This window comes from Myxocyprinus asiaticus, chromosome 24 (genome assembly GCF_019703515.2).
Source record: "Myxocyprinus asiaticus isolate MX2 ecotype Aquarium Trade chromosome 24, UBuf_Myxa_2, whole genome shotgun sequence".
Classification (NCBI taxonomy): domain Eukaryota; kingdom Metazoa; phylum Chordata; class Actinopteri; order Cypriniformes; family Catostomidae; genus Myxocyprinus; species Myxocyprinus asiaticus.
The window spans coordinates 27,296,891-27,324,196 of record NC_059367.1 but is presented as its reverse complement, the minus strand read 5'-3'; the positions used below and the strand labels follow the sequence as shown (position 1 = coordinate 27,324,196).

At 36.2% G+C, this 27,306-nt stretch overlaps 1 protein-coding gene across 4 annotated transcripts in view; it reads left to right on the top strand.

Moving 5' to 3' along the window:
• Nucleotides 1-27,306, top strand: part of LOC127415318 (ras-specific guanine nucleotide-releasing factor RalGPS1) — a 193,988-nt gene that overhangs the window by 12,897 nt on the left and 153,785 nt on the right. For all 4 annotated transcript variants that reach the window (XM_051654030.1, XM_051654032.1, XM_051654031.1 and 1 more), the window contains 6 exons: nucleotides 3,046-3,133; nucleotides 4,630-4,763; nucleotides 9,907-10,011; nucleotides 12,963-13,013; nucleotides 23,017-23,100; nucleotides 26,354-26,443. In XM_051654030.1, coding sequence (XP_051509990.1) covers nucleotides 4,707-4,763; nucleotides 9,907-10,011; nucleotides 12,963-13,013; nucleotides 23,017-23,100; nucleotides 26,354-26,443 — 387 coding nt within the window. In that variant the 5' untranslated portion in view covers nucleotides 3,046-3,133; nucleotides 4,630-4,706. The remainder of the gene's footprint in view (nucleotides 1-3,045; nucleotides 3,134-4,629; nucleotides 4,764-9,906; nucleotides 10,012-12,962; nucleotides 13,014-23,016; nucleotides 23,101-26,353; nucleotides 26,444-27,306) is intronic.

Below are 27,306 nucleotides of genomic sequence, written 5' to 3'. Positions count from 1 at the left end.
AATGGGGCCAATTCGTCAATGTTAAAATAATCACAGTTTCAAAAGTACAGCCACAAGACATACATGATGTTGTGTGTTTACATAATTTTAGTGTGATGAAATCACTTACTAACCTACTCTCTGTAAAGGTATAGCCAAGTTTACAACTTCATTGCCATGACAATATAATGTCAACAAACCCTATAATGATTTAAACATCTTTACAGCTCAAATAATACATGAGTTTTAGCAGGAGAATTAATTCATTCATTTATGAAATTATAAGCTTCACATTTCTTTGTTTATCCCTCCAAAAATTGGCCAAATTCCCTTTCATTGTAAGTGCCTCACTGTAACCTCGATTTTTGCTTTTTTTAAAGAAAAGGATGGACAAATTAAAATATTTTTATTGGTAAATGCCTTAAGTGCTGTCAATTGAGCTTAACTTGCATTGAACCTGGAATATTCCTTTAAAATAGGGTAATCTTTGCATTAGATTACTAACTCTTTTTTAATTATTATTTTTTTATTTATTTTTATGTCTTGTTTAAAAGAAATTAAACATTTTCTTCAGGATATAGTAGGCAAATAAGACAGTCCTAACATCATATACCTCTCTAAAGCAACATTTAAGCATATGTGCAAGACAATCCTCTGTAAAATTTAGTTTATCATAGCATGCAATTTGTTTCTTACCTGCAGGGTGGTGCACCAGAAAACAAAAATCCCACAATTGTTTTTTTGTTTTTTTGTAAATGACTGTTGGCCTGATGTTACCTGCTCAATGTGTTATGCCATACAATTGTTATTCTAAAAGTAAAAAGACTGTTTAGAGGTAGATGTGTTTGTAGGTTGGAAAGTGTTCTGTACATTGAGCACCTTTAATGCACATAATGAGCAACCACAGCTAAGGGGAGCTTTCAAGCTTTTGATGTGTTGTAGTTACAGCCTTTGTCACCAGTTACCATGGTAAAATGCACTTAAACTTAACGGCTCAAACTTACATTTGTTAACACAACTAAAACGTGTGGATACACAAGACATATCTCTGACCAATATTTGTTACATTCATTTTATGAGCTTTATTGGGAGCTCACAAGCAAGCCAAAGGGACAGTTACAGACAAATAATATGCAGTCTTGCCAGTGGGGGAAAAACAGTGTTAACTGTATTGACTGAATTCTTCACACGTAACTAAGCTTAACTTCCACTGCTGTCAGCTCTGAGGTAAACAGTGAATGTATCCATGTCTTTGACTACACCTCAGGTGGTGTATTTACTTAGAAACAATACAGTAATATCCACACAAACAGTACATGCATGAAATTGTTGATAGTGTAAGAAACGCCATATCATGCTCTATTGTTTTATGATTAGCATATAAACAAAAATATATGCTGTTCACATACACTGTCGGCCAAAAGTTTGGAATAATGTACAGAATTTGCTGTTTTGGAAGGAAATTGGTACTTTAATTCACCAAAGTGGCATTCAGCTGATCACAAAATATAGTCAGGACATTAATGTAAAAAACAGCACCATCACTATTTGAAAAAATAAATTTTTGATAATCTAGACAGGCCCCATTTCTAGCAGCCATCACTCCAACCCCTTATCCTTTAGTAATCATGCTAAATTGCTAATTTGGTACAAAAAAAAAAAAAATCACTTGCCATTATAGCAAACACAGCTGAAAGCTATTTGGTTTGTTAAATGAAGCTTAACATCGTCTTTGTGTTTGTTTTTGAGTTGCCACAGTATGCAATAGACTGGCATGTCTTAAGGTCAATATTAGGACAATGGCAAATAAGAAACAGCTTTCTCTAGAAACCCATCAGTCAATCATTGTTTTTAGGAATGAAGGCTATACAATGCTTGAAATTGCCAAAAAACTGAAGATTTCATACAAAGGTGTACACTACAGTCTTCAAAGACAAAGGACAACTGGCTCTAACAAGGACATAAAGAGATGTGGAAGACCAGATGTACAACTAAACAAGAGGATAAGTACATCAGAGTCTCTAGTTTGAGAAATAGACACCTCACATGTCCTCAGCTGACAGCTTCATTGAATTCTACCCGCTCAACACCAGTTTCATGTACAACAGTAAAGAGAAGACTCAGGGGTGCAGGCCTTATGGGAAGAATTGCAAAGAAAAAGCTGCTTTTGAAACAGAAAATCAAAAAGAAAAGGTTAGACTGGGCAAAGAAACACAGACATTGGACAACAGATAATTGGAAAAGAGTGTTGTGGATCTTAACCCCATTGAGCTTTTGTGGGATCAGCTAGACTGTAAGGTGTGTGAGAAGTGCCCGACAAGACAGCCACATTAATGGCAAGTGCTACAGGAAGCGTGAGGTGAAATGTCACCTGAGTATCTGGACAAATTGACAGCTAGAATGCCAAGGCTACACGTGGAGGATTTTTTGATGAATTCTTTTTTCAAATTGTAATAGTAATTTTTCATGTTATTAATGTCCTGACTATACATTGTGATCAGTTGAATGTCACTTTGGTGAATAAAAGTACCAATTTCTTTCCATAAGAGCAAAATCTGTACGTTATTCTAAACTTTTGACCGCCAGTGTATTTTAAATGCAAGTCATTGCAGATGTCAAAAATACAACCTGATGTTTTCAACCCTATTTGGAAGGGGCTCTTTTGTTACTAGAACAAATCATTAAACATGAAGGATTACCACCTATACCACCTGCAAGTGCACATTGCATGCATTTTTATATGACAAATTATCAAATGTTTTATGTGGTTGTAATATGATACATATATGACATCATATTGACTCTTAAATGGAACAGAGCATTTTTTTTACTCGCAATTTTATTTACCTCTATACAGTTTTTATGTTTGTTTTAATCCTCCTTTTTGCATAAATCTGAGAAAAAACAAAAATCATGAAACTGGGGAGGCCAGACATATTGTTGATACAATATGAAGTAAATGTTTACATTTTACAGCTAACTACTGTTGAATGGCTTGCATTTGAGTTATAAAGTTTAGTGCATTGAGCTCATAATGAGTCTTTCTTTCTGTTTCCTCTCTTTCAGTATTATAGGACCATTGCTTGGGATGGCCTTTTTACCAACTCTACAATGTGGATATTAACCATGTGAAAGATCTGGCAAAACAAAATGGGTATGCATATCTGTGCATATTGTTTTATTATAGTATTGTTGCACTAGTAGTTAGTTATTGAATTAGAAACTAGTAACTATTTGAAACTTTTTGTTACAAAAAAAGAAAAGGTTTCAAAGATGAAAACAAGAAACGATAGAATATCATCTTAAATTGTCCCATACATATTTTCAGACAGCAAAGTGTGTAATGAGAAACAGCTCTCAGTACTGATAAGTGACTTTCTCCCTTTTGTCTTTATATCAAGCCACATTTGCTTCATCTCTATGAGATTTTAATGCTGAAACTGCTCTTTCAGATCTTGGACAGAATATGCTGAGGTCATCTCTTTTTAGCTTGATATTTCCAGTAACTACAATTACACAGGGTGGAATCATTGGTACTTGGGAGATATTTTAGGCCACGTCCACACTATATATTTTCTTTTAAAAACACATTGATTTCGCTACGTTTATAGGGATAGTTCACCCAAAAATGAATATTCTCTCATAATTGACTCCTAGATGTGTATGACTGTTTTTCTTCTGCTGAACACAGATAAAGATTTTTAGAAAAACAGTATCTCAGCTCTGTAGGTCTATTCAATGCTGGTGAATGGTGACCAGACCTTTGAAGCTCCAAAAATAACATCAAGGCACTATAAACGTAATCCATAAGATTCTAGTGGTTAAACACATATCCTTAAAAGTGATATGATAGGTGTGGGTGAGAAACAGATAAATAGTCCTTTAAAAGTCCTTTGTTACTATTAATCTAATAATGTAAACGATGAGAGAATTTTCATCCTTTTAAAACACTCATCCACACTGGAACTCAAAACGTAGTGTTTCAAAAATGCTCTCCATTACCGCATAGTTTGCAAAATGATGTTAGGAAGCTGAAAATAGATGTGGCTTTAGAACAGGGGTTTTCAACCTTTACAGACCCAAGGACCCCCATCCAGATTCTCAGCCAACCCAGGGACCCCCAAAATAAAAATTCTCAATTCTTGTTAACGCTTAGTTAGAACTAACTACATTTAAAAACAATAACATTACTGCACTGTACATTTACGTAATGATTATCAGATCATTCGCTGATATATCTTCTTCATGGACTCCATACAGTTCCTTCACAAGACCGCTAGAGGTCTACTGGCCCCTGGTTGAAAGCCCTACTTTTAAAAGAAAACATCTGTGCACTTGAATTTTGGACTTTATTTCGCCAAACAAAACTTGCTTTTGTGTAATACCAAATGTTTAATGTTTCAAAACTCATACGGAACAGTACATATTGGAGAGAAGCTATGGGATATAGCTCATTTAAACAATAAATGACTGACTGAGAATGTAGGGCAGATGCAGAAACAATGCTGAGGAGAGAGAGGCTGAATTCATGGAGAAGACCTCCCTCTACTGGCTGTATCAAACATTGCAACTCATAAATGAGCAGTTTCATTTTAGACATATGAGTGCATTTCGATTATATCTTTGAAAAATAACTTTTGTTTGTTGCAGGGATAGCTGAGAGGTCATGTGTGGTGGTGAGCAGCTGAGGTCGGCTGTGATCAGGGTCTTCTCGTCTGGCTGATAGCATGTACAGGAGGAATGGGCTCCCTGCCAGCGTCAGCATCACCTCCCGCCACACACAGGTATTTATACACATCCCATGTGTTTACTAATGTTCACATGTATGAGAGTATTTATCCTGTATCATTGCCTATAGTTTTTTAATTACATGGCTCTCTGGAATACTTGATTCTAATTGGTCAGTTTCAGCATTTTGCCTTCAAATATTTTAGTATAATGACCTCTAAAATGTATAATTGACTTTTGTCCCAGGCAATCAATTTCATGCATAGCTGTGCTAGTTTCATGCCTCTCAAATAACTCCACAGTCTCTTTCTTCTCACATAATAAAACAATTTATTCATGTTTATTTATTTATTGAAGAGCTTATTATATTCATATTCATATTTCATGTACATGCATTTACTTATTTTACATTTAGCCATTTAATAAGCAAAAACATTAGCAGTCAACTGGTCATTATGGCAAAATAAACCCCTTCAGGGTGAAACAAGGGTTTTCCCATAATGACCGTCTGACTGCCCCATCATATTTATTTTGTTTTTTAGGAGATATTTTATTCCATAATGCATGAAAAAAACTCACATGCACACATTTATGGCTGATCAAAACAGGAAAACAGACACAGCAGCTTTATTTGCATATACTGTACATACGTGTTGACATCAGCTGAGTAATTAAAACTGTTAAATCTGAATATCATACATACAAATATATACAATTACATATGTGCCAGCAATTTTAAACACATTTTAAATTTATTTTTGGCTTTATTTTCCATTGTATTTGTTAGAGGAGCAGGATCAGGTAATGTCATGAGTAAGCTTATATGATTTTATGGAAACAGGCAGCGTATTCACCACGCAAGTTACGCATATTATGACAAGCGTGTAACTTAGTTCAAGTTCACCTGTTCATTCGTTTCATTGTCTGTGCAGATGTAAGTTGTAATATTACATATATGTTGTGGATCTAGTGATTGGTAGTACTCATATCGGGTTGATACTGGGGGGTAAATACTCGTACTTGGAATGGGTGTCATCATTTCAGAATTTCGAGTACAAGTACATAACAAATGACATGGTTGCACATTCTGTTCATGGCACTTCTAAGACCAGTTTGAAAACATGAGAAACATTTTGGTGTTTAAACTATTTAAATCTAGAATATCAGTTTTCATTTTATTCATCTTTACCTGTCTTTACCTGTCATGCTCAACGCAACAAACTCAGAACAATCAATGAATACTAAGGCCTGATTGCCTGTGAATACCCAGAACAATATGCATAAAATAACACTTTTGAAGCATGAATAACGTATCATACATGTACGTGTTAGCTGAGTTACTTTTAAAGGTAAGCTACATCCAGGTAAAACGGTCCTGAATTGTCATTTTTAATTACTCTAAATGCTAATATATCAAGATATTAAATTAAAATAGAATGGCATAAGTATACAAACTCAAAACTATTCTTATCAGTACTCGGTATCGACCGATACCTAAAACTAGGTATTTGGTATTTGTAATTAACCGTTTTAAAGCTGTTCATTTTGCCGGTGTTCAGTGCGTTTAACTCGCGCAGCTCAAGTGGGGAAATCCACAACATACTGGATTATTGAATTAGATGAATCCATACCTAATCTTTCAATTTAAAATCGTATATTTATAATGAAAATTATTAACTATTGTCACTATGCGTCTTTTTTGTCTCGTCCGCAGTTCCCTTTGGCAGGTCCCTCGAATATCACAAAAACACAGAGGAAACAGTATTCTGTACCTCTGCATGCCCCTGACCTTCAGTGAGATTAATTGGATATTCTGTGTGGTTACTTTGCCTGAAGACTTTTCATACCACCACTTTATAAAAAAAAAAAAAAAATGTTGGTCAATGTTCAATGTTCACTGAAAATCGGGGAGCACTGCATTAGTATGACTAGGCTGCCATGCTTCAAAGACGAAAGCTTATAGATTCTGAATGCTAGAAACATCCTTTCCTCAAACCCTTCACATTTAGTTTCACCTCACATAAGTTGAGTGTACGCACACTTTTGTCTAGAGGGATATGGTTAACTGCTCATACATACAGTTGAAGTCAGAAGTTTACATACACCTTAGTCAAATACTTTTTAAACTCAGTTTTTCACAATTCCTGACATTTAATCGTAGAAAACATTCCCTGTCATAGGTCAGTTAATCACTACTTTATTTTAAGAATGTGAAATGTCAGAATAATAGTAGAGAGAATGATTTCTTTCAGCTTTTATTTATTTCATCACATTCCCAGTGGGTCAGAAGTTTACATACACTTTGTTAGTATTTGGTAGCGTTGCCTTTAAATTGTTTAACTTGGGTAAAATGTTTTGAGTAGCCTTCCACAAGCTTCTCATAATAAGTTGCTGGAATTTTGGCCCATTCCTCCAGACAGAACTGGTGTAACTGAGTCAGGTTTGTAGGCCTCCTTGCTCACACACGCTATTTCAGTTCTGCCCACAAATTTTCTCTCATATTGAGGTCAGGGCTTTTTGATGGCCACTCTAATACCTTGAATTTGTTGTCCTTAAGCCATTTTGCCACAACTTTGGAGGTGTGCTTGGGGTCATTGTCCATTTGGAAGACCCATTTGCGACTGAGCTTTAACTTCCTGGCTGATGTCTTGAGATGTTGCTTCAATATATCCACATAATTTTCCTTCCTCATGATGCCATCTATTTTGTGAAGTGCACCAGTCGCTCCTGCAGGAAAGCACCCCCACAACATGATGCTGCCACCCCCATGCTTCACGGTTGGGATGGTGTTCTATGGCTTGCAAGCCTCACCCTTTTTCCTCCAAACATAACAATGGTCATTATGGCCAAACAGTTCAATTCTTGTTTCAACAGACCAGAGGACATTTATCCAAAAAGTAAGATCTTTGTCTCCATGTGCACTTGCAAACTGTTGACTGGATTCTTATGGTGGTTTTAGAGCAGTGGTTTCTTCCTTGCTGAGCAGCCTTTCAGGTTATGTTGATATAGGACTCGTTTTACTGTGGATATAGATAATTGTCTACCTGTTTCCTCCAGCATTTTCACAAGGTCCTTTGCTGTTGTTCTGGGATTGATTTGCACTCTTCGCACCAAACTACGTTCATCTCTAGGAGACAGAATGTGTCTCCTTCCTGAGCGATAAAAAGGCCTGACATAATTTTCTGGAATTTTCCAAGCTGGTTAAAGGCACAGTTAACTTAGTGTATGTAAACTTCTGACCCACTGGAATTGTGATATTGTCAATTAAAAGTGAAACAATCTGTCTGTAAACAATTGTTGGAAAACCTCCCTCGTGTCATGCACAAAGTAGACGTCCTAAACGACTTGCCAAAACTATAGTTTGCTAATATGAAATCTGTGGAGTGGTTGAAAAATGAGTTTTAATGACTTCACAATGTGATAACACTGTGCAGAGTGGAGGGACTGTTGTCTTTTACAAGTGTGTTGTGTACAGTGTCCAAGCTAGATCATATTATATTTGGTTGCTGAGCTTGTTGCCCCATCAGTGCTGATAAGTCCAAATAAACACTGGAAGGATATTGCTCAAGTGAGACTGTGTTATGTCATTGTCATCTCATGTAATAGTTCAGTACATGTTAGACATCTTCAGTCTTTCAAAGCATTTTCCAGTTATAGATTCATAGATGGCCAATGATGAATTATCGGTGTGATTCCAGGTCATGAAATGTAACAGCTAGATTTTTTCAGCACTGATTTTCTTTATTATTGAAGCAAACTGAAACTGTTTACCAATGATCTTTGTTGGGCAGGAATTCTGAATATTTCCTAAATATCTTTATATGCCATTTTTACATTTCTCTAGCCCAAATTAAACTGACAGTTCATGTTTATAGACTCAATATGGTCTTTATAGACATTTGGATCATTTGGAAATAATAATGGAAATAATTTAGTTAATTTGAAAATAATTTAGAATTGGGTCAGACCTGATAACCTCCATTTGATAAATTGCAAGTCAACACTCCAATTGTGACTCTAATTTGTTCTATTATTTTAGCCTGTCTGATTGCTTATTTGATTGCTGTATGTCATTGCACATGTGTGCTTAGAAAGCCATTGGCCAATTCACGATTTATCATTTCAGTGTACAGGTATGTTTGGTAGGATATAGTCCAGTATTTAATTTGTTTTATGATAAATGTATTTAGTTTATTTAAAATTAAAAAGTATGCATCTGCAGAGCTATCTCCTGACCTATTTTGACCATATGTTAATATGACATGAGCAGTTATTAAAGCATTTGCAAGAAAAAAAATGAGGTTAACATTATATTTTTAAAAAATCTTGATAGCAGTCTCTCGATTATGATTTCAAGCTGGATTACACTGGCACCATCTAGCACTCTGTGCGTGCTTCAAACACTAGGAAGTGTAATCAAGCTTGAAATCATGATCATGCCTAGAGACTGTGATGGCAAGATGCACAGTGAAAAAGGAGATACATTTTGGTCTGTTCTCACCTAAAAACAATTAGATCTTTTCTGAAGATGTAGATTAAACCACTGAAGTCTTATGGATTGCTTTTATGCTAACTTCATGCTTTTTGAAGCTTCAAAAATTTGGTCACCATCCACTTGCAATATGAGGATCTACAGAGCTGAGATATTCTTCAAAAGAATCTCTGTGTTCAGCAGAAGATAGAAAGTCATACACATCTGGGACGGCAGATAAGATAATACTCTTTTTAGAAGATAAGATTTTACACTGCGTTCATCATTACGGATATTACATTGGATGAAACTGGGAAACTTCAAAGGAAGTCTGTCAGTATAATTTGCTAAAGAGAAATCATTCTTTTCATAGTGACTGTATCTTTCCTTCATAGGCCTTTGTTATGTGGTCTATGTTTGTCTGGCTTTAATTGTATTATGGTCTGGATTGGCACGTTGCCTGTTAATAAAATAATGAAAGTGATGCGGTTGCATTCTGATCCACTTTTCCCATCTGTGATGAATAATCAAAGAGAATGAAGTAATTCAGCTGGACAATGGTAATTAAACTGATTAAATATCCACAGGAAAAGCTGAACTGGCCACAGCTCTTTGTCCATATGGATTTCATAGATGTATGAGAACTTTTCACCAATATTATGTCCAATTTTTCCCTCTCTTTCCATTTCATTTCTCATTCCCTAACTGTCCTCATCCTGTGCTTGCAGGACAGCAGTAGTTCAGAGTCTCTGGATGGACGGAGCTTGGACTCTGCCAAGAGTTTTGATGCGGTGGTGTTTGACATGCTCAAAGTGACACCTGAGGAGTTTGCTGTGAGTTTATAAATGCTATAATTTACATACACAAACATCATCATCAATATACAGGATTTTCTTTAACTTTGGGCAGTTTTATGTCCCAGGGGTTAATTTCTATTAAAACTAACAGATTTCAACTCTTTTCTTGTCTATTATTTAATTATATTTTAACTACACAAAAGGTAAATAAGTATATTATTGTTATTAAGTTATGTTGTTTAAAGTGTGTTTTAAGGGAGATTATTTTCTTTAAGTCCACTTGACCAAAAGGACCCTTGGGTTAAAAATATGTTCTTAGACTCTGGCAGCATAAATTATCAGGACACTGCTCATACCAATTCATGACAAAAAGTCTTTAGTAAACTAAGAGCACAATAGCCTATTATTATCTTTCATAATTTATATATATATATATATATATATATATATATATATATATATATATATATATATATATATATATATATATATATACATACACACCGATCAGCCACAACATTAAAACCACCTGCCTAATATTGTGTAGGTCCCCCTTATGCCACCAAAACAGCGCCAATCCGCACCTCAGAATAGCATTCTGAGATGTTGTTTTTCTCACCACAATTGTACAGAGCAGTTATCTGAGTTACCATAGACTTTGTCAGTTTGAACTAGTCTGGCCATTCTCTGCTGACCTCTCTCATCAACAAGACATTTCCGTCCACAGATTTGCCGCTCACTGGATGTTTTTTGTTTTTGGCACCATTCTGAGTAAACTCCAGAGACTGTTGTTTGTGAAAATCCCAGGAGATCAGCAGTTACAGAAAAACCAGCCCATCTGGCACCAACAATCATCCATGCGATTATCTAATCAGCCAATCATGTGGCAGAAGTGCAGTGCATAAAATCACTCAGATAGGGGTCAGGAGCTTCAGGTAACATTCACATCAACCATCAGAATGGGGAAAAAAATTGATCTCAGTGATTTGGACCATGGCATGATTGTTGGTGCCAGATGGGCTGGTTTGAGTATTTCTGTAACTGCTGATCTCCTGGGATTTTCACACAAAAAAGTCTCTAGAATTTAATGGCTGATCGGTGTGTGTGTGTGTGTGTGTGTGTGTGTGTGTGTGTGTGTGTGTGTGTGTGTATGTGTGTATATATATATATATATATATATATATATATATATATATATATAATATATATATATATAAAACTTGTTAGCTCAGAAGAAGCATTTAATTACCTATTCATTGGATATTGCTCTTTTATATTTATAGAAACCATTAAATGTGCACTAAGTATCCTTTTCCACTTTAAAATGTTTTACCCCTAAATATATATGTTTAAAACTATGTAGACTAAAGAAATTGTCACGCCTGTACCGGGCTCTCTCTTGCTCTGATCACTCGCCCCAAGCTTCTAATCACCTGCACCAGCACACAGTTTCACTAGTAATCAAGAACAGCTCAAATACCCATCACAGCCACATTGTCATTGGCTGTGTTTCGTTTGGAAGGCTGCGTCCTCTGGAGGTTGCATTTCTTGGCCGCATACGTCACTGAGGCTGTCTCGTTTCAGAAAAGCGAGTAGGACACTCCGAATGCAGCCTTCGAATGTGACCTTCTTTCACAGGAATTCGGAGGATGCATGAGGTGTATCCTTCGTGGGCACTCACAACCCCAATTCTTTGCTTCAACGGAAATGTCTAAAAAAAATAACTCAAATTTGCCCTGTAAATATGATGTTCAAATTCAAGTAGTGTTAATTCACAAGTTGAAGTACCTCAGTAGATGGGTGCAGAGTATATAATATGTATAATTATATTAATATATAATTAAAATAAAGTATTAGACTAAAATTACACCTGTAAAATCTATTTTCTTTTCTCTTTACATCTTTATAACTCTCCTAAAATTTACCTCATACATTCCCTTCTAAAGGGACTTTGTTCCATTGTCATTCGAAATGCTCGCGCTTGTTAAAGAGTGGCGTGCTGTCATAGCAACCATGTTCCGTTTCCGTTTGTCCTATGAAGGCCGTCTCGTTTAAATGAGATTTGTTCAAAGGATGATGCCGGTATACTGCAGCCTTCAAAGGATGCGTCCTACCTAGCACACAGCCTTCCAAACGAGACACAGTCTAGTCTCCCTTAGGATTACACAGACCTCACTGCTGTTGCACCTTTATTGTATCCTCTATTTGCTTAAAGGGATAGTTCACCCAAAAATTAAATTCTCTCATCATTTACTCACCCTAATGTCATCCCAGATGTTTATGATTTTCTTTTATCTGCTGAACACAAATAGAGACTTTTAGAAGAATATTTCAGCTCTGTAGGTCCTCACAATGGAAGTGACCAAAACTTTGAAGCTCCACAAAGCACAAAGGCAGTAAAAGTAATCCATATGACTCCGGTGGTTAAATCCATATCTTCAGAAGAGATTTTGTGTGTGGGTGAGAAACAGATCAATATTTAAGTATTTTTTTTTACTTTAAATTCTCCTCCCTGCCCAGTAGGTGGTGATATACTCAAAGAATGAGTATCGCCAAAAACAAAAGCAGAATGTGAAAGTGAAGGTGGAGATTTATAGTAAAAAATGACTTCAATATCATATCGATCAGTTTCTTACCCACACCTATCATATGACTTCTGAAGACATGGATTTAAGCACTGAAGTCTTGTGGATTATTTTTTTGCTGCCTTTATGTGCTTTTTGGACCTTCCAAGTTTTGGAAACCATTTACTTGCGTTGTATGGACCAACAGAGCTGAAATATTCTGCAAAAAATTTAATTTGTGTTCAGTAGAAGAAAGTAAGTCAAACACTTCTGGGATGGCATGAGGGTGAGTAAATGAGACCGTTTTCATTTTTGTGTGAACTATCCCTTTAAGGTAATGTAAATATGTAATACACATTTAAGTACTTGTCAGTTTAACTGTATAGGTGATCTTGTTTTCTTTTTTTTTCTTTTTTTTTGCAGAGTCAAATCACTTTGATGGATGCTCCTGTGTTCAAAGTGATACAGCCTGAGGTGAGACAGATATCTATGGCAACTTGATAAACATCCTCTGTTTAGATCTGGAGGGTTTATCAGGAGAATACAGGGTTCTCACAGTCATGGGAAACATGGAAATATCAAGGAATTTTAATAGCCTGTTTTCCAGGAATGAAAACGGAAGTTAATTCAATCTTAAACGTCTTTGAAAAGTCTTGCAAATATTTTTATGGTGAATTTACTTTTTTCCCAGTTATGCTCTGTTGTAAAATATTTCACTGGCTAGATAATGCTCTTTTGTAGAACTTGTATATAGAAAAACTTGATCGCAAGCCGTAGTGATATCTGATTTGTGAGCAAATCGTTCTTTTGAGTTGGTTCTTTTTAATGAATCGTCTATGGTTCACAATTTAGCCCAATTTCTTGTACAAATGACTATAAAGGTCTAAAGGGACTAGAAATTTAAATGTTTTCTTATACAAATAACCAGAAAGGTCATGGAAATATATTGTTTAGAAAGTGTTGGAACCCTGAGAGTAGCACTTGTACAGAGGGCATGAACTGCACTGTTTCATTAGGGTATTCAAACTGAATCCACACACGCAGATCTAAAGAGCCCTACAGCTGTTTACTGATCTCATATGCCCTTTAGTGCTTGTGATTAGTATAACGTGGCAGCCCTCACTATAGCAGTGCATAAATGATACATGCATACACACACACACAATTCCAGCAGACCGCAGAACCCACAGCATCTAACTCCACATTCTTCCATTACATTAGCCAGAGATTTTCCTCTGCTCAGAGTTACAGGGGTCTCAGAACTTTCCTTAATTAACAATTTATGTGAAGATGAAAGTGGAAAGGCGCTCCTAACCGATATTATGTAGATTTGGACCAGAATTGAGTTTGATCTGTGAGAAGAGTAAAAGTGCTGGGTTTTCACTGATAATGAAAATAGGTTTGCCAAGGCATTTTTACAGTTTACTGCAGATTCTGCCATTTACAAAGTGATAAAGGTTTCACAAACATTTACATTTAAGGTGTTTAGCAAATGCTCCTATTAAGAGTGCCTTACATAAGTGTTTAATTTCCATGTGTAAGACTGCCACACAGTGGCCCCTAAAAGTATTTGGACCCTTAAAAATGTTTGAATATCTTAAGCTGGCTCTACACTAGCAGACTCAAAAAAAAAAAAAAGACTGTTTTACTGAGATCTCACTCTCTTCAGTCAGAGTTAGATTTACAAATAGGGTTATATTTTAAAATGCACTAAAACTGTAAAATGTCTGTCAATCTTATTTAAAGCAATCATTAGTTGCTTTTGCATTTGTGACAGGTCTCTAGCTTTCTTCTTAAGAAGGAAGTGAGGGCCGGGTAAATGTTCAACGTAAGTCTTTATTTTGCACACTTATTTTTCTACACAAACGGGTTGCTTTTCAGCTCAACATAAGCACACACAGTCAGCTTTGTGTGTCTCTTGCTCCCCTCTGGAGGTTTGAACTGCCGTTTTAACCCCCTCCAGCTTTCACTGCAACACAAAACAGCTGTTAGAGGTGATTTCCCACAGGTGTCAATCCTTACCGCTCTTCCTCTCCCGGCCTTGCTCTTCACAGACATTGCTCGGCCACACCCACATCACCACAGCATTATTTCTGCAGAATGATAGAATCACTATGGATTTAATCAGTGTTTGTGATTATATGCAGCTGAGTGTGATAAAACATTTCCTATCAGCTGACAATGATTTTTTTCAAATAAAACATAGTGTGTTTTTTCCATGCTTGAAGCCATTAACTCAGCAGGGAGTCCCGACAGTCAAGTGATTAACAACAACTGCTGAGAGGTGCTAATATGCACTCTGTATCCCTCTGCCTGGCCAGTGATTGTTAATGAAGCTAACACCTGAAAATCATTGGAAAAATCTGCTTGTGTAGAGCCAGCTTTGGTAAAGTGGCTTTAACAAAATATCAAAGCAAGTGGCATTTTTTTTTAAAGCCATATAGCAAAATTACACTCTTCAAGCAAAACATTTCACTAAAAGAAGTTAAAATTATAAGGCAATAAATATGCTGTTAAAAATTTAGATAGTTTTAGACACCAAATTACTGGAATATATCCATAGTTTATGTGATGTGGTTACTCTGCTACTGTAGGACACTTGTGTAAACTTGAAAGAAACTTACTTAATACATCCACTAAAAATCACCTTGACAGCAGTTGGTTGAAATTTATTGCAAAAATGACTCCGAAAAGTGACTTTAAAGCATGCGTGACTGAAGTGTCCAAAAGTGTCCAAATACTTTTGAGGCCTCTGTGCATGCAATTCTGAAAGTTATCTGCAAGGGACAGCAACATATAAAGCAAGAATAGAGAAGCACTACCCATACAACATGGAACCAAATACATGAATATTCATTCATCCACAAGATTTATCAGATGTGAGATGATCTCATAGTGTCCCAGTTTTATCCTGAAGAGATACAAGCCTAGCTTGTTCTTCCCACACAGCCTACATGGTAATGTCATAATACATCAACAGAGAATTATTTGGCAAAATGTTTGGCAGTTGGTCCTAACCGAGTTACTTTTCAAAATTGTTCAAAGTCTGAACTAGTCTGTTTCCATTCACAGTGACCTTGGAATGTATCTCTGTCCTTTGTCAGAGACATGAAAAAATGGATGTTAACATTTAGCAAGAGTGAGTCAGGGTTGTTTAAACTTTATCCAGAATACATTAGTGTGAGTGATTTGACTGACTTGAAAGTAAGATGAAGTGCAATTCATTGACCTACAGTACATATTTGCAATTAATTTGTCGTCATCTCTGTGAACCATGCAAACTGAGTCAGTGCAGGTTTTTATTTTTATTTTATTTATTTTTTATCATAATTTTGGAACCATTTCTGACAGACAGCCATGACATTCCAAAAGTGGATCTGTTTTAAAAAGGCAGGGGCATGTTTTCTTTCAGATTTGTTTTTTTCCAAGTTGCAGCATTAATATTAAACCTTGTTAGAGGTTGCATAATTGTTTCAGATTAACACTGATCTGGTTGGTTAAGGATTTGGATTTCCTAATTCAATATTGGAGTTTTACTTTACCAAGTGGACAGCTACAGAATGATGGTAATAGGACAAGGAAAGCTATCTGTTAGCATTTCCATTCATCTCAATGTCAGTTGAATGGCTGGCACAGGCGCCCCCCCCCAGAAGTACGCAATTTTTTAAATCTGCAATATTTTCTAATGGCCACTCAGTTCTGAATACAGGTTTTTTGAGCCAATCACAAAAAGTCGACATGTTGCTACCAAATATTCCAGTTCTGACTTCTACCATATTCTGTTGAGTTACTGAGAAGTGCCATCTCCAATCATTTTTGCATCAATTCAAGTGTGTTTACCTTCCCCTGTGGCACTGATTGTGTGATGCGTCTGCAGTGTCAGCAGCATCATAAACCTGGGTTTACATCCTGCACTGAAACCAGGAAATAATGTTCTCATAATCAATGACAAGCACAATTCAGAGGTTCCACTTTCCCTTTAAGATAACATTTTTACTTCACTGATGGTTAGGTTTTGGGTAGGAGTTTGGATTTGGGGGTAGAGTTAATAAAATATGTAATTATCTTTACTGTAAATCATTTAAAACTAAAAACAACTTGCATTACAACTCGCTTTTAGCGCCCCTCTGTGGACATATTACCTGAAAACTGGAGCTCACACATGCCGATATGTTAAAACACTTACTGCTTTGGTCACTGGGGGCAGTAGTTCGAATTTCGGTGTGAACAGACTGAGTTTAGCTGAAGAACTTCTGATCTTCAGTCACCAAATTCACAGTGACCACATTTACATGCACTTAACCTTTTCGCACATGAGTTTCTCCTGTACTGACAGATCCCCCAGCGTGAGTTCTTTAATGTGCGCTATAATAATAATAAAAAAATTAAAAAAATCTTACCTTACAGTTCACAGCAGATGCACTGGAGGACAGATTATATATTATCAAACATATAATGTGGTTTTTAGATGTTTATTATGATTATGATAAGTAAGATGCAATCACTAATGCACTTGCCCGCTATGCATGCTGCCATATTGTTTACACTGCAGTGCAGCATGGGATTCTGAGTGAGTCATAGAAGCATAGAAGTTTGTAAATACATTGCCCTTCCACTTTCCCAGCACCAGAAGTGGTTCAAATGAGTGACGGACGGAATGGGAGAAGGCTCGAGTGGACTGACTAGTTTGTATTCTTTGTTTGAGGTCAGAAAACATGGCCACATCGCTGCATCAAAACAGTAATGGCTTTAAACATTTATTTAGTGATTGTTTGAATGTTTGTAACATATAGAAATAAAGATATTGTGATGTTGTGATGTTGAAAAGACTATTTAAACAGCTGGTTCATTATGACAACCACTTCAATCCCTCTTTTGCTGGTAAACACTGGTTTGATCACACCAGTATGATTGTACGTGTCTGAGCCCAGCCTTGTATAATCATACCTGTTTGATCACATGTGTGAAAGGGTTGATAAAACGGTTTATTCCAGGGTTTTTGCAGAAACTGACATTCAGAAACATAATGTTAACGAGAACATTGATTTCCTTACGCCTCTTAAAGGATTAAGAGAAAGCGTTTTAACACACCGAGTTTTCTCCCGAAGAATGCGGATTAATGTGACCATGTAAACACACTAATAGGTTTTTGAGGAGTAAAAAACATCATAGGATGGAGCCCAACAACAAGTCAACACAGCGGAAAGAATTAAAGTACAGTGGAGTGCAGTGAGAGAAACTCATACACTATAAAATATACCCATTTATACACACCAATGTAAAATATCGACTGTCTCTCACGTTCGCATATATGTGCTTGTACATCGAGGGAATCCTGCAGTTTTACATGAGAGAAACCCCACTATTGCAGCGCAATTTCACTGCAGATCGCGATGGAAAGTCAAGGAAACAAACACGGCAAGAATTGTAGAATATCTGGAAATAAAGCGAAGCAACGGAGAATAAAACAGCAAAGTCTTCCTAGGATGCTATGTTTGTTATTTACACAAGCGTTGCGGGGAAAGTAGGCTGTAAATTATAGCTGTTTACTCACTAAGCTGCATGTGTAGGGGAGTAAAGAGAATGTCGCTTATACAGTGCATGTAAACCGGAACGCTGCTTTCTCCCAATTACCCACTTTCAGGTGTCCATGAAACGTAGTCAATGAGATCAGAATGAAATATTATGTGACTATATACACTGGAGACACAGGACAATGACATCTGTTGCTGAAAATAGCCTTCACATTGCAACTGAGCTGTAACATGAAAGATTACTTCCATTTCACACATTTAAGAGCCCTCTATAAAGCATTGGTCTCTGGTAAAGCATCTGCTATAATATAATTTTTTATTTCACCGTCAATGTAGAAAGATGCTTTTTGGGCCAATATGGTGTATTTACAGTATTTACCAGCGGGGGCTTATGGCATACGAAATGCAACCAGCCATACCTAGTTTCGATTAGCCAGACCTTTGACTAAAACGGCAAAAGGTCTGGGACTTAGTGCAGCTTAAACTGGCCGAGAACTGCCCAATTAGACAGGAAGAGATGTCTAACCTGTAAAGGAATCGGATGAGTCGGGTTTGTCATTATGTTCCATTTAGGGCCAGCGTTATCTGAGATATATCATATATACAGTATAAATAAGACCAATAATAAAAGACCGATGTGAGGGAAAAAAATAAAAAATCAAATAATGGTGTGGCAGTCTTCGTGGGCGAATGCAAAGAAAACAAACAGGAAAATAGGTGAAAAATTTGTAGAAAGTCTAAGTACAGCATACAAAACCTAAATACAGACCATTCCAGAGACATAACTTAGAAGACACAACAGCAAATAAAGTTATACTCATGGATATCTACTTTACTTGCTACTACGTGTACATGCCTCAAATGAAACTCTGACTGTCTTTAAAATATTTGATGTCACTAACCTGGCAAACTTTGGCAAATCCAGTTATAATTTCATCCTCAAAAGCACTTGTTGTTTCAACATGGAAACTTATAAAAAACATGACTCTGTCTTCAGGTAGACTGATAAAAATCCTGTGTGCTTTTTCTCATGTTTCATCAAACCAGCCAAATAAGATTAGGACTTACTAACTTGAGAAAGCATTATCCAGTTTTGTGTGCAATATGCATCAGACGATTAGTGCAAGAACTGTTGGTGAAGACGAAGCCAAACCCTGACTCCCTGGTTTACTATCACAAGTCACAAGTTTTTTGAGTTTGCCCTCTGTGGTGAGATGGTTAATGTTGACCCCTGTTATTGCTTCTGTCCCTGCTGCATCTTAAAATACATCTAAACAAATGGATGCATTCTTCAAACTGCACAAAGCAAAGTAGTTAGGGCCTTTTGCAGGCGTTGGCTGTTCCAAAACATTAATCAGGGTCTGAATTGGTTGTAGGAAACAGTAAGGACGTTTTTCAATCTTTCCTTCCCTCCGAGACTCATCAGTCATTGGTGAAAATGGGTTTTGTCTTTAGCTCCAGTGCTGTCATGTTTATCTGCTTGTACTCCAAGTGTTGCCAATGGTTTTATTGCTAAAAATGTCAGTTTTTGACTCAAAGTGGTTTTAATAGGTGTTCAGGGAGATTGTCTGATTTGTGGAGTACGAAAACTGGTTTTATGTGAGTGGAACATGATGGATTCGTTCCCCCTTGTTGCTTTAGACATGCATGTTTGCATTGCTTTCTACACACATAAATTATTTGGTTATTGTTTTTTTTTATTTTTTTGTAAAAAGTGTTTTTTTTTTTTTGTTTAAAAGTACCCAAAACACCTAGCATGCAGTCTCTTAAAAAGATTTCTCAAGAAGACTACAGAGTGTGAAGCACACTGAATTAATTTGTTTAGAAGATCCCAATGGAAAAGAGCTAATTTAAAAAATGCTGAGTTTGACCTGCCCAGCCACTAATTCGGGACTCAATCGTAGCCCTCAGTCTTTCCGACCCCGACATTTTTGACAATTAAATGGTCTTATTATTGTTGAGCCTTTTGCCTGTACGCTTCATTGGTCTGTGGAAACACAAGTATAAGTACACTGCAGTTAAATTTTTGCGTTTGACCATATACATGTATGTTCATTCATCAATATTTCAACTGCATGCTTCAAAGGTTTTTGTGGATTCTAAAAAGAGTTGTTCTTGGAGTTTACACAGGCAACTGGATTAATAGATATAAGATATACATTGGTTCTAGAACAACCACAAAATTATTAGTGCTGTCTGAGTTAGCAGGCAGTGTCCCTTTGCATAATTTAGTGTACTTTAAAATATTCTTGGTTGAAACAAGACATTTCACAAAACTGGAGATTCAGATTAAAATATTTTTTTTGTATTTTGTTTTTGGCTTTACATTGAAACTTTCATCCTCTGTTTTACAAAGATGGATTTTATACTCAATTCTAGCTCCCCTCCTGCATTGATATTGTTACATTATAAATTAAACATAAATCTTTGTAATTGCATGACAAAAAAAAAAACATTAGGGCCTATAGTAAGGGGTTGAATTTAATATAATTGTTATACCAAGCTGTCATGTATTAGATAGGGATGTACACGAGTAATTGATTTAATCAAGTACTCGTTCAGTTTTAAAAATGTAACTAGTAAAAACTACTCTAATATTGCAATTTGATTTTCCTTTGTGCCTTTGCCTGCTGTTGGCAACAATGAAACTGCTTCTCTCACCTTAATCTTGATGCTACAACTCAACACATTGGTTGGCGCTGTGGATGCATGACATTAAAGGAATAGTTCACCTAAAAATATTTAAATTACTTAATTTGATTATATTGCTTCAGAAGAGTTGGAGTTTCTATGTGTGAGTGCAAATGTTTTTATCTTTTCATAATTTTTAATTCTAGATTTATAGATTTTTTATGCATAGTGCTCATAAGAAAAAAGATGTTCAAATGTTGAAGGTTGAACTGTAAATCTCAAGTAATCAATTACTCATTTTTTTATGTGTGAGTACTCGACTAATAAGCAACTTTAAATGCCATCCCTAGTATAGGATGTATAATCTAAGAACCAAAAAGACCTCTTACTTTGTTAAATGTGGGTGCACTGTAACACTGGTTCTTAAATCCAAAAAAATGTGTGGCTTAAAATGATGACTTTACAAACAGACCTAAAATATTTTGGTAAGGTACTGTACACAGACTGAGCTGCTGTTTCACATGGAAACACCACTTTCCGAGTCCATGTGGAGACTGAAATGCCCTCAAATGTTTCCATCTGCCTTCTCAACTCACAGCAGTCTGCACCAAACCTTGAAAGTATTAGTATTCATACTGGAGCTTGTTTGAACCCGATGAGGCATTAACCCATGAATAGACTTATGGACTTAACACTGATTTACAGTACATCAAATTAACTTTAACTTTTTGACATAAAACTTCATTACATTCTCCACGGAGGTGATTTAGATCTGGCAGTGTTCAAATTTATTGCATTTGTAAGCGACGCTATAAGAAAAGTGTCTATGGTGTACTTAAGGGTCAATTTGACCCCAAGAAAGCTGTAAAATGGTTGAACAATTACATGGTAAAAATGTTATTTATATGAGCCAAAACATTATTACTACCTGCCTAATATGCTGTTGGTCCTCCCTGTGCCGGCAAAACAGCGCAGACACGCCGAGGCATGGACTCCTGAATGAGTCCTGTTGTATCTGACACCAAAACATTAGCAGCAGATCCTTCAAGTCCTGTAAGTTGCGAGGTGGAGCCACCATGGATCGGACTTGTTGGTCCAGCACATCCCACAGATGCTCATTTGGATTGAGTTCTGGGGAATTTGGAGGCCAGGGCAACACCTTGAACTCTTCATCATGTTCCTCAAACCATTCATGAACAGTGTGTGCAGTGTGGCAGGGCGCATTATCCTGCTGAAAGAGGCCACTGCCATCAGGGGATACCATAGCCATGAAGGGTTGTACCTGGTCTGCAACAATGTTTATGTTGGTGGCATGTGTCAAATTGACATCCACATTAATAGCCGGACCCAGGGTTTCCCAGCAGAACATTGCCCAGAGCATCACATTCCCTCTACAGGCTTGCTGTCTTCCCACAGTGCATTCTGGTGCCATCACTTCCCCAGGTAAATGGCTCACACGTACATGGCCGTCCACGTGATGTAAAAGAAAACGGGACTCATCGGACCAAGGAAACCTTCTTCCAAAGTCCAAAGTCCAGTTCTGATGCTCGCGTGCCCATTGTAGGTTCTTTCTATGGTGGACGGGATCATAATGGGCACTCTGACCGCTCTACGGCTACGCAGCCCCATACGCAGCAGGGTGCGATGCACTGTGTGTTGTGACACATTCCTCCCGTAACCATCAATAACATTTTTTTTATTTTTTATTATGAAGTATTCATTATTATAAGTATATATTGCTTTTTTAAAGCAACAACTGCAACACTAATCCTAATGTAAACAAAATAAACATAGGGTTAAGTCTAAAGGATGGACATTCGCTATGTCAAGTTGTGTTATTCAGTGCGTGTATTCTCAACATTCTATTTACTGCTTGTTCTTCACTAAACACCTTGGCTAAACCCCTGAATAAAAGTTTAATATGTGTGTTAATGTCATAATTGTGCATGTGATGTCATTAATATCAGACTAATTCGTCATTTTTATTTGTAAAGCGCTTTTCACAACACACATCGTTTCAAAGCAGCTTTACAGAAAAACATGCTTTAACAGAAAATGAAACTGTAATATCTAAAAAGTCTTGGAGCCATCATTGTGTGGGTTGATTAAATATGATTGTAAATTGTGTATAAAAATAAATAGTTAAATAATAATTGTATTTAGAACACCAGTGAGCAAGCCGAAGGTGACTGTGCTAAGGAACACAAAACAAGAATAGATAAATTGACAGTACAACGTATGCATACAAGAGAGCTTTATATTACACTTTGACAGCACTTTTGAAAGGCTAAAATGTCTGTTTGGTTATTTAGGAGCTGGCGAGCTGTGGATGGAACAAGAAGGAGAAGCACAGCCTTTCACCCAACGTTGTGGCCTTCACACGGAGATTCAACCAGGTAATATTTAAATGTAATTTATTGCAAACTTTATAACAATGCAGTGTAAAAATGCACTGTAAATACACACTTAATTTTGTCTAAATGTCATTTTAAGATATTTAGTTGTAATTTCAGTCAACAATAGTTTTCTGATATAATGGGCATTTCACCAAGTTTTTAATTTTGATCATTATCTGAAAGGACATTGCCTAATTTTAAAAGCCAAACTGAAAAGACAATTTCATGGCAGTTAAGCACAATATAGAGATAAATATAGGATTACCAAGTTCACCATTATTTTTATGTCAAGTTGATCAGAGGACAGTCGAAACTGCAAGTGTGCTGATTTAGTAGTTCATTTCCAGGCAGGCTGCAAGCACAATTTTATTTGCAACATTCACAGATCACCCCTTTCCTGGGTTCGAAACCCGGGCCATTACCACCACCAGAAATAAATCAAATAATAGAGGTTAATGAATCGCATTGTACTGAAAGAGGAAAAAGAACACTGTAATGTGGCACTGTATGTTCTAGGCATAAGAACACCTAGTAATGCACTGCTGATTTACCATAGGTTGTGTTCATATGATTTTCTAGAAACCTTCATATAGCCATAAAAGTTGTTAGGCTCTAAGCTTATATTAGAGTCCGTTAGTTTAATAGGAGTCCATTTGTACAAGCTTGCTAATGGAAGAGACCTCTTTTGACAGTTTTGAATCACATTAAATTTCCTTGCCGCATTCTCCCTTCATTGGAAATGATGGTTACATAGTGCAAACAGCTTTTATCCAACAGCTGCATTATATCCTTTAGATAACTGAATCTCTCTGAGTGGTGCTAAATCTCTTTCCCCCCTAAAATATTATTGTAAAAGGTAATTAAATGTATTAATTATTGGTGTTAGAATATCAATACAGTATTGTGAGGTATAATATTGATGAAATATATATTTTTTTCCTACCACCTTTACACAAAATGGCTTTGTGTGTGTGTGTGTGTGTGTGTGTTTGTTATTGTGTAGTATTGCTATAATTTTGTCTCAACTAATGACTCAACAGATTTTCTCAACTAACTCCTTTACACATATTAAAATGACCAGGACATTCATTCACACACACTTTACTGGAAATGCACAACATGTTCTTTATCCCAGCTTCTAAAAATGCGTACAAATATCCACTGAAGAAGGGCAGTATACAGTTAGAATGAATATGATTTTTATTTACATGGAATTACATGTTGGCAAGGCTTAAATGTCTTGGAATGTTACTGATCTGTAGGCCATTTGAGGTCTGCAATTATATTTGCCATTTCAGTCTTTCATAAACAGCAAATTTTTTATATTTCCAGAAGGAAAAAATAAAGATTCAACTTTGCTGCTTTGCTGTCACATTATAAAATGGTTTCATGTGATAATTTACTGGCAGTTATTTTTAATCTCCTAAAACCCGAGCGTGACTGCTGTGCGCATTTGCCATTTCCTTTTTTGATTTGTAACTTGTAGCACCTAATACACATGCAAAAAAATAAAAAAATAAAATAAAATATAGTTTGCATAAAAATTGATGGCAACATATGTGGACAGTGGGACTAAGTTGTGAAATTTTTAATTATACCAAACTATAGAAAGTCAGATTTTTTTTTTCATCAAATTGATTATGTTTCCAGGAGTGTTGGTTATTCATGTTTTTGAGACGTTACATACATTACATCAGAAATTAGCATAATTCTGATTCAAATTATGGCCAGCATCATCCAATCACTGCCAACCATATTAACATAAAATTATACATTATAAATTCTGAATCTATGTACTGATTACCATTGTCCCATATCTGCCAAACATGTTGAGCGATCCAAACATTATCTGCAGCCTGAAACTGAACTTTTGGTCAGATTTTAGGAGTTAATGCCCTTAACTGCATAGAAAGATATAGGATGTTCCCTTGCTCCCTATTTATTGATTGACTTAACCTCCAGTGTGCTGTCTGGCTGCATTGGTCTAAGAACTGTTTGAAATGCACTTTGTTTCATCCTAACTCTATATAAAGCCTCTGAAAGCAAAATTTCAGCTTTTAGATGAACCCATTGATTTTCAGTGTGATAATGCACTGTAAATATAGGATTTCTATAGAACATATGCATGAAGTAAACTTTAGTGTACCCTGTGTTTAGCACCGTAGACTCTACTCTTTTGACTCAAACTGGTTTCAATGTAAAAACCTAATGAGTTTTCTTACCAGATGTAGTTTTGTTGGTGTTTCTTCCAAAGACAAACTCTGCTGCGGCCAGCACCATGCTGTTTTGTCACATGTCTCCGTATGTTGAAAGTTTAACCCTTTACTGACAGCCCAAAGTCTCCTGAACTGAGATCAGTCAGTTTAAATTAAATTATGCATTGTGTATAGAGAATCCAAAATAAAAACGTCCATGCATATGTACGCGTGGTCGCACAAGGTTAAGATTGTTAATAAGAGAAGAGACTCTGTTGGATATATCCACTTTTTCCACCCTGTCAAGTGACATCTCCTACATTATGTTTTTGCATTTGAGTGAAAAAATGCTTGGAATTGAAAGAGAACCATTTGCTTGCACTGGATGAAAATTAAGAGGAACTTTTATTGCTATATGGAGGTTTCTAGAAAATCATATGAACACAACCTATGGTAAATCAGCAGTGCATTACTAAGTGTTCTTATCCAAGAACATTAAGTGCCACAATACAGTGTTCTTTTTTAATAAATCCCATGTGGTGTTTCGCTTGGTCTGTTTATCCTAGGTTAAAACCAGCATTAAATTTGATTATGGTTCAGTTTGATCATGACCTCTTTAAATTTGCCTGAACATGGCTTGTTTCCAAACAGAGAGAGGTGTGTAGTATTTTGGAACATATTAATTTGTTGCTGGTGCCACCCTGTTGATCTTGACTCACTCTTGGCAACTGTCTGAATGCTCCTCCAGTTCAAAGAGATCTCCATTCTACCCGATAAAAATAATTTTTCTTAATATGATGTGTATGTCTTTCAAATTAAATGTAGGTTAATGTTGTCACAAAACTGATTTAAGTACTAATACTAGTGTTGGGTAAATGTCTATTTGCTAAGAACTGTTAGAATTATGTAGGTTATACTTTCACATTAAAGAAGCTTTAAATTATTTTTTTCCCCCCCATTGAATTCTGACTCTAAATGTGCAGGAATAACTAATGTGGGATTGCTACTGGTGCACTGTGGCCTTCTCAATTCTTGACATATCAACATTCTTCTCTCAGGTCAGTTTCTGGGCAGTGAGAGAGATATTGACAGCTCAAACACTGAAAATCCGAGCTGAAATATTGGGCCACTTCATCAAAATTGCGAAGGTGAGAAATTCTTAGGTCTTTACTCTGTGTTCAGCCATTGCTGCTTGTAGTGTAGGCTACTTTACTCATTAGTTCTTTATGCTGTGTGTGTGTGTGTGTGTGTGTGTGTGTGTGTGTGTGTTACCAACAATTTCAGTCAAACATTATTAATTCACATCTGAATTGTATTAGGTTTCCTGGAGTAGTAATTGCACTTGGCATTGCCATTTCCTTAACTGGTGTTATTGGAAATTTGTCAGGAACTTACGATAATTTTCCATGAACAATGACCATTTATAATGACATCATAGCAGTCTTGATGTAGTAATGCTGTCAGTTTTATGGCAAAATGAGAACAAATTGAAAGATTACACAGAAGTGTTAAGAGTGTTTATGGCATAAAAGGAGGGATGACTGCATAAAAATTGGTTCATCTGACTGCAGCCAATCTCAGCCACTGTAGTCAGGAAGGAAAAAACAATGCTAAATGCAAATGAAAAAATGCTTACCATATAATCGTGCATAGTTAGGATAGAGAAATAAATAGGATTATAAACTTTTAAAAGGGAGGTGAAAATGCTTTCCTCGCTTTTGTTGTTGAAAACAAAGGCTGTGTGTCAAATCAGACTTCAAAGTATTCTGGTGCAAATTAATCTGAGTAAGTAGAAGGTTACTTATTAGAAATTACTTATTGTCATATTGCCTAATTACAAATTAGGCAATATGACAGGTTGCGTGTCATGACCTCATTCTCAAAAAAACCATAAACAAAACTACACAAGGTAAACAAAAAATAAAAAAAACAACATTATATATGGTGTCACTTGCAATGGGAATAGACGTGGTTTGTGCTGAAACCACTTGTTGTCCTATGTAAAATCTGG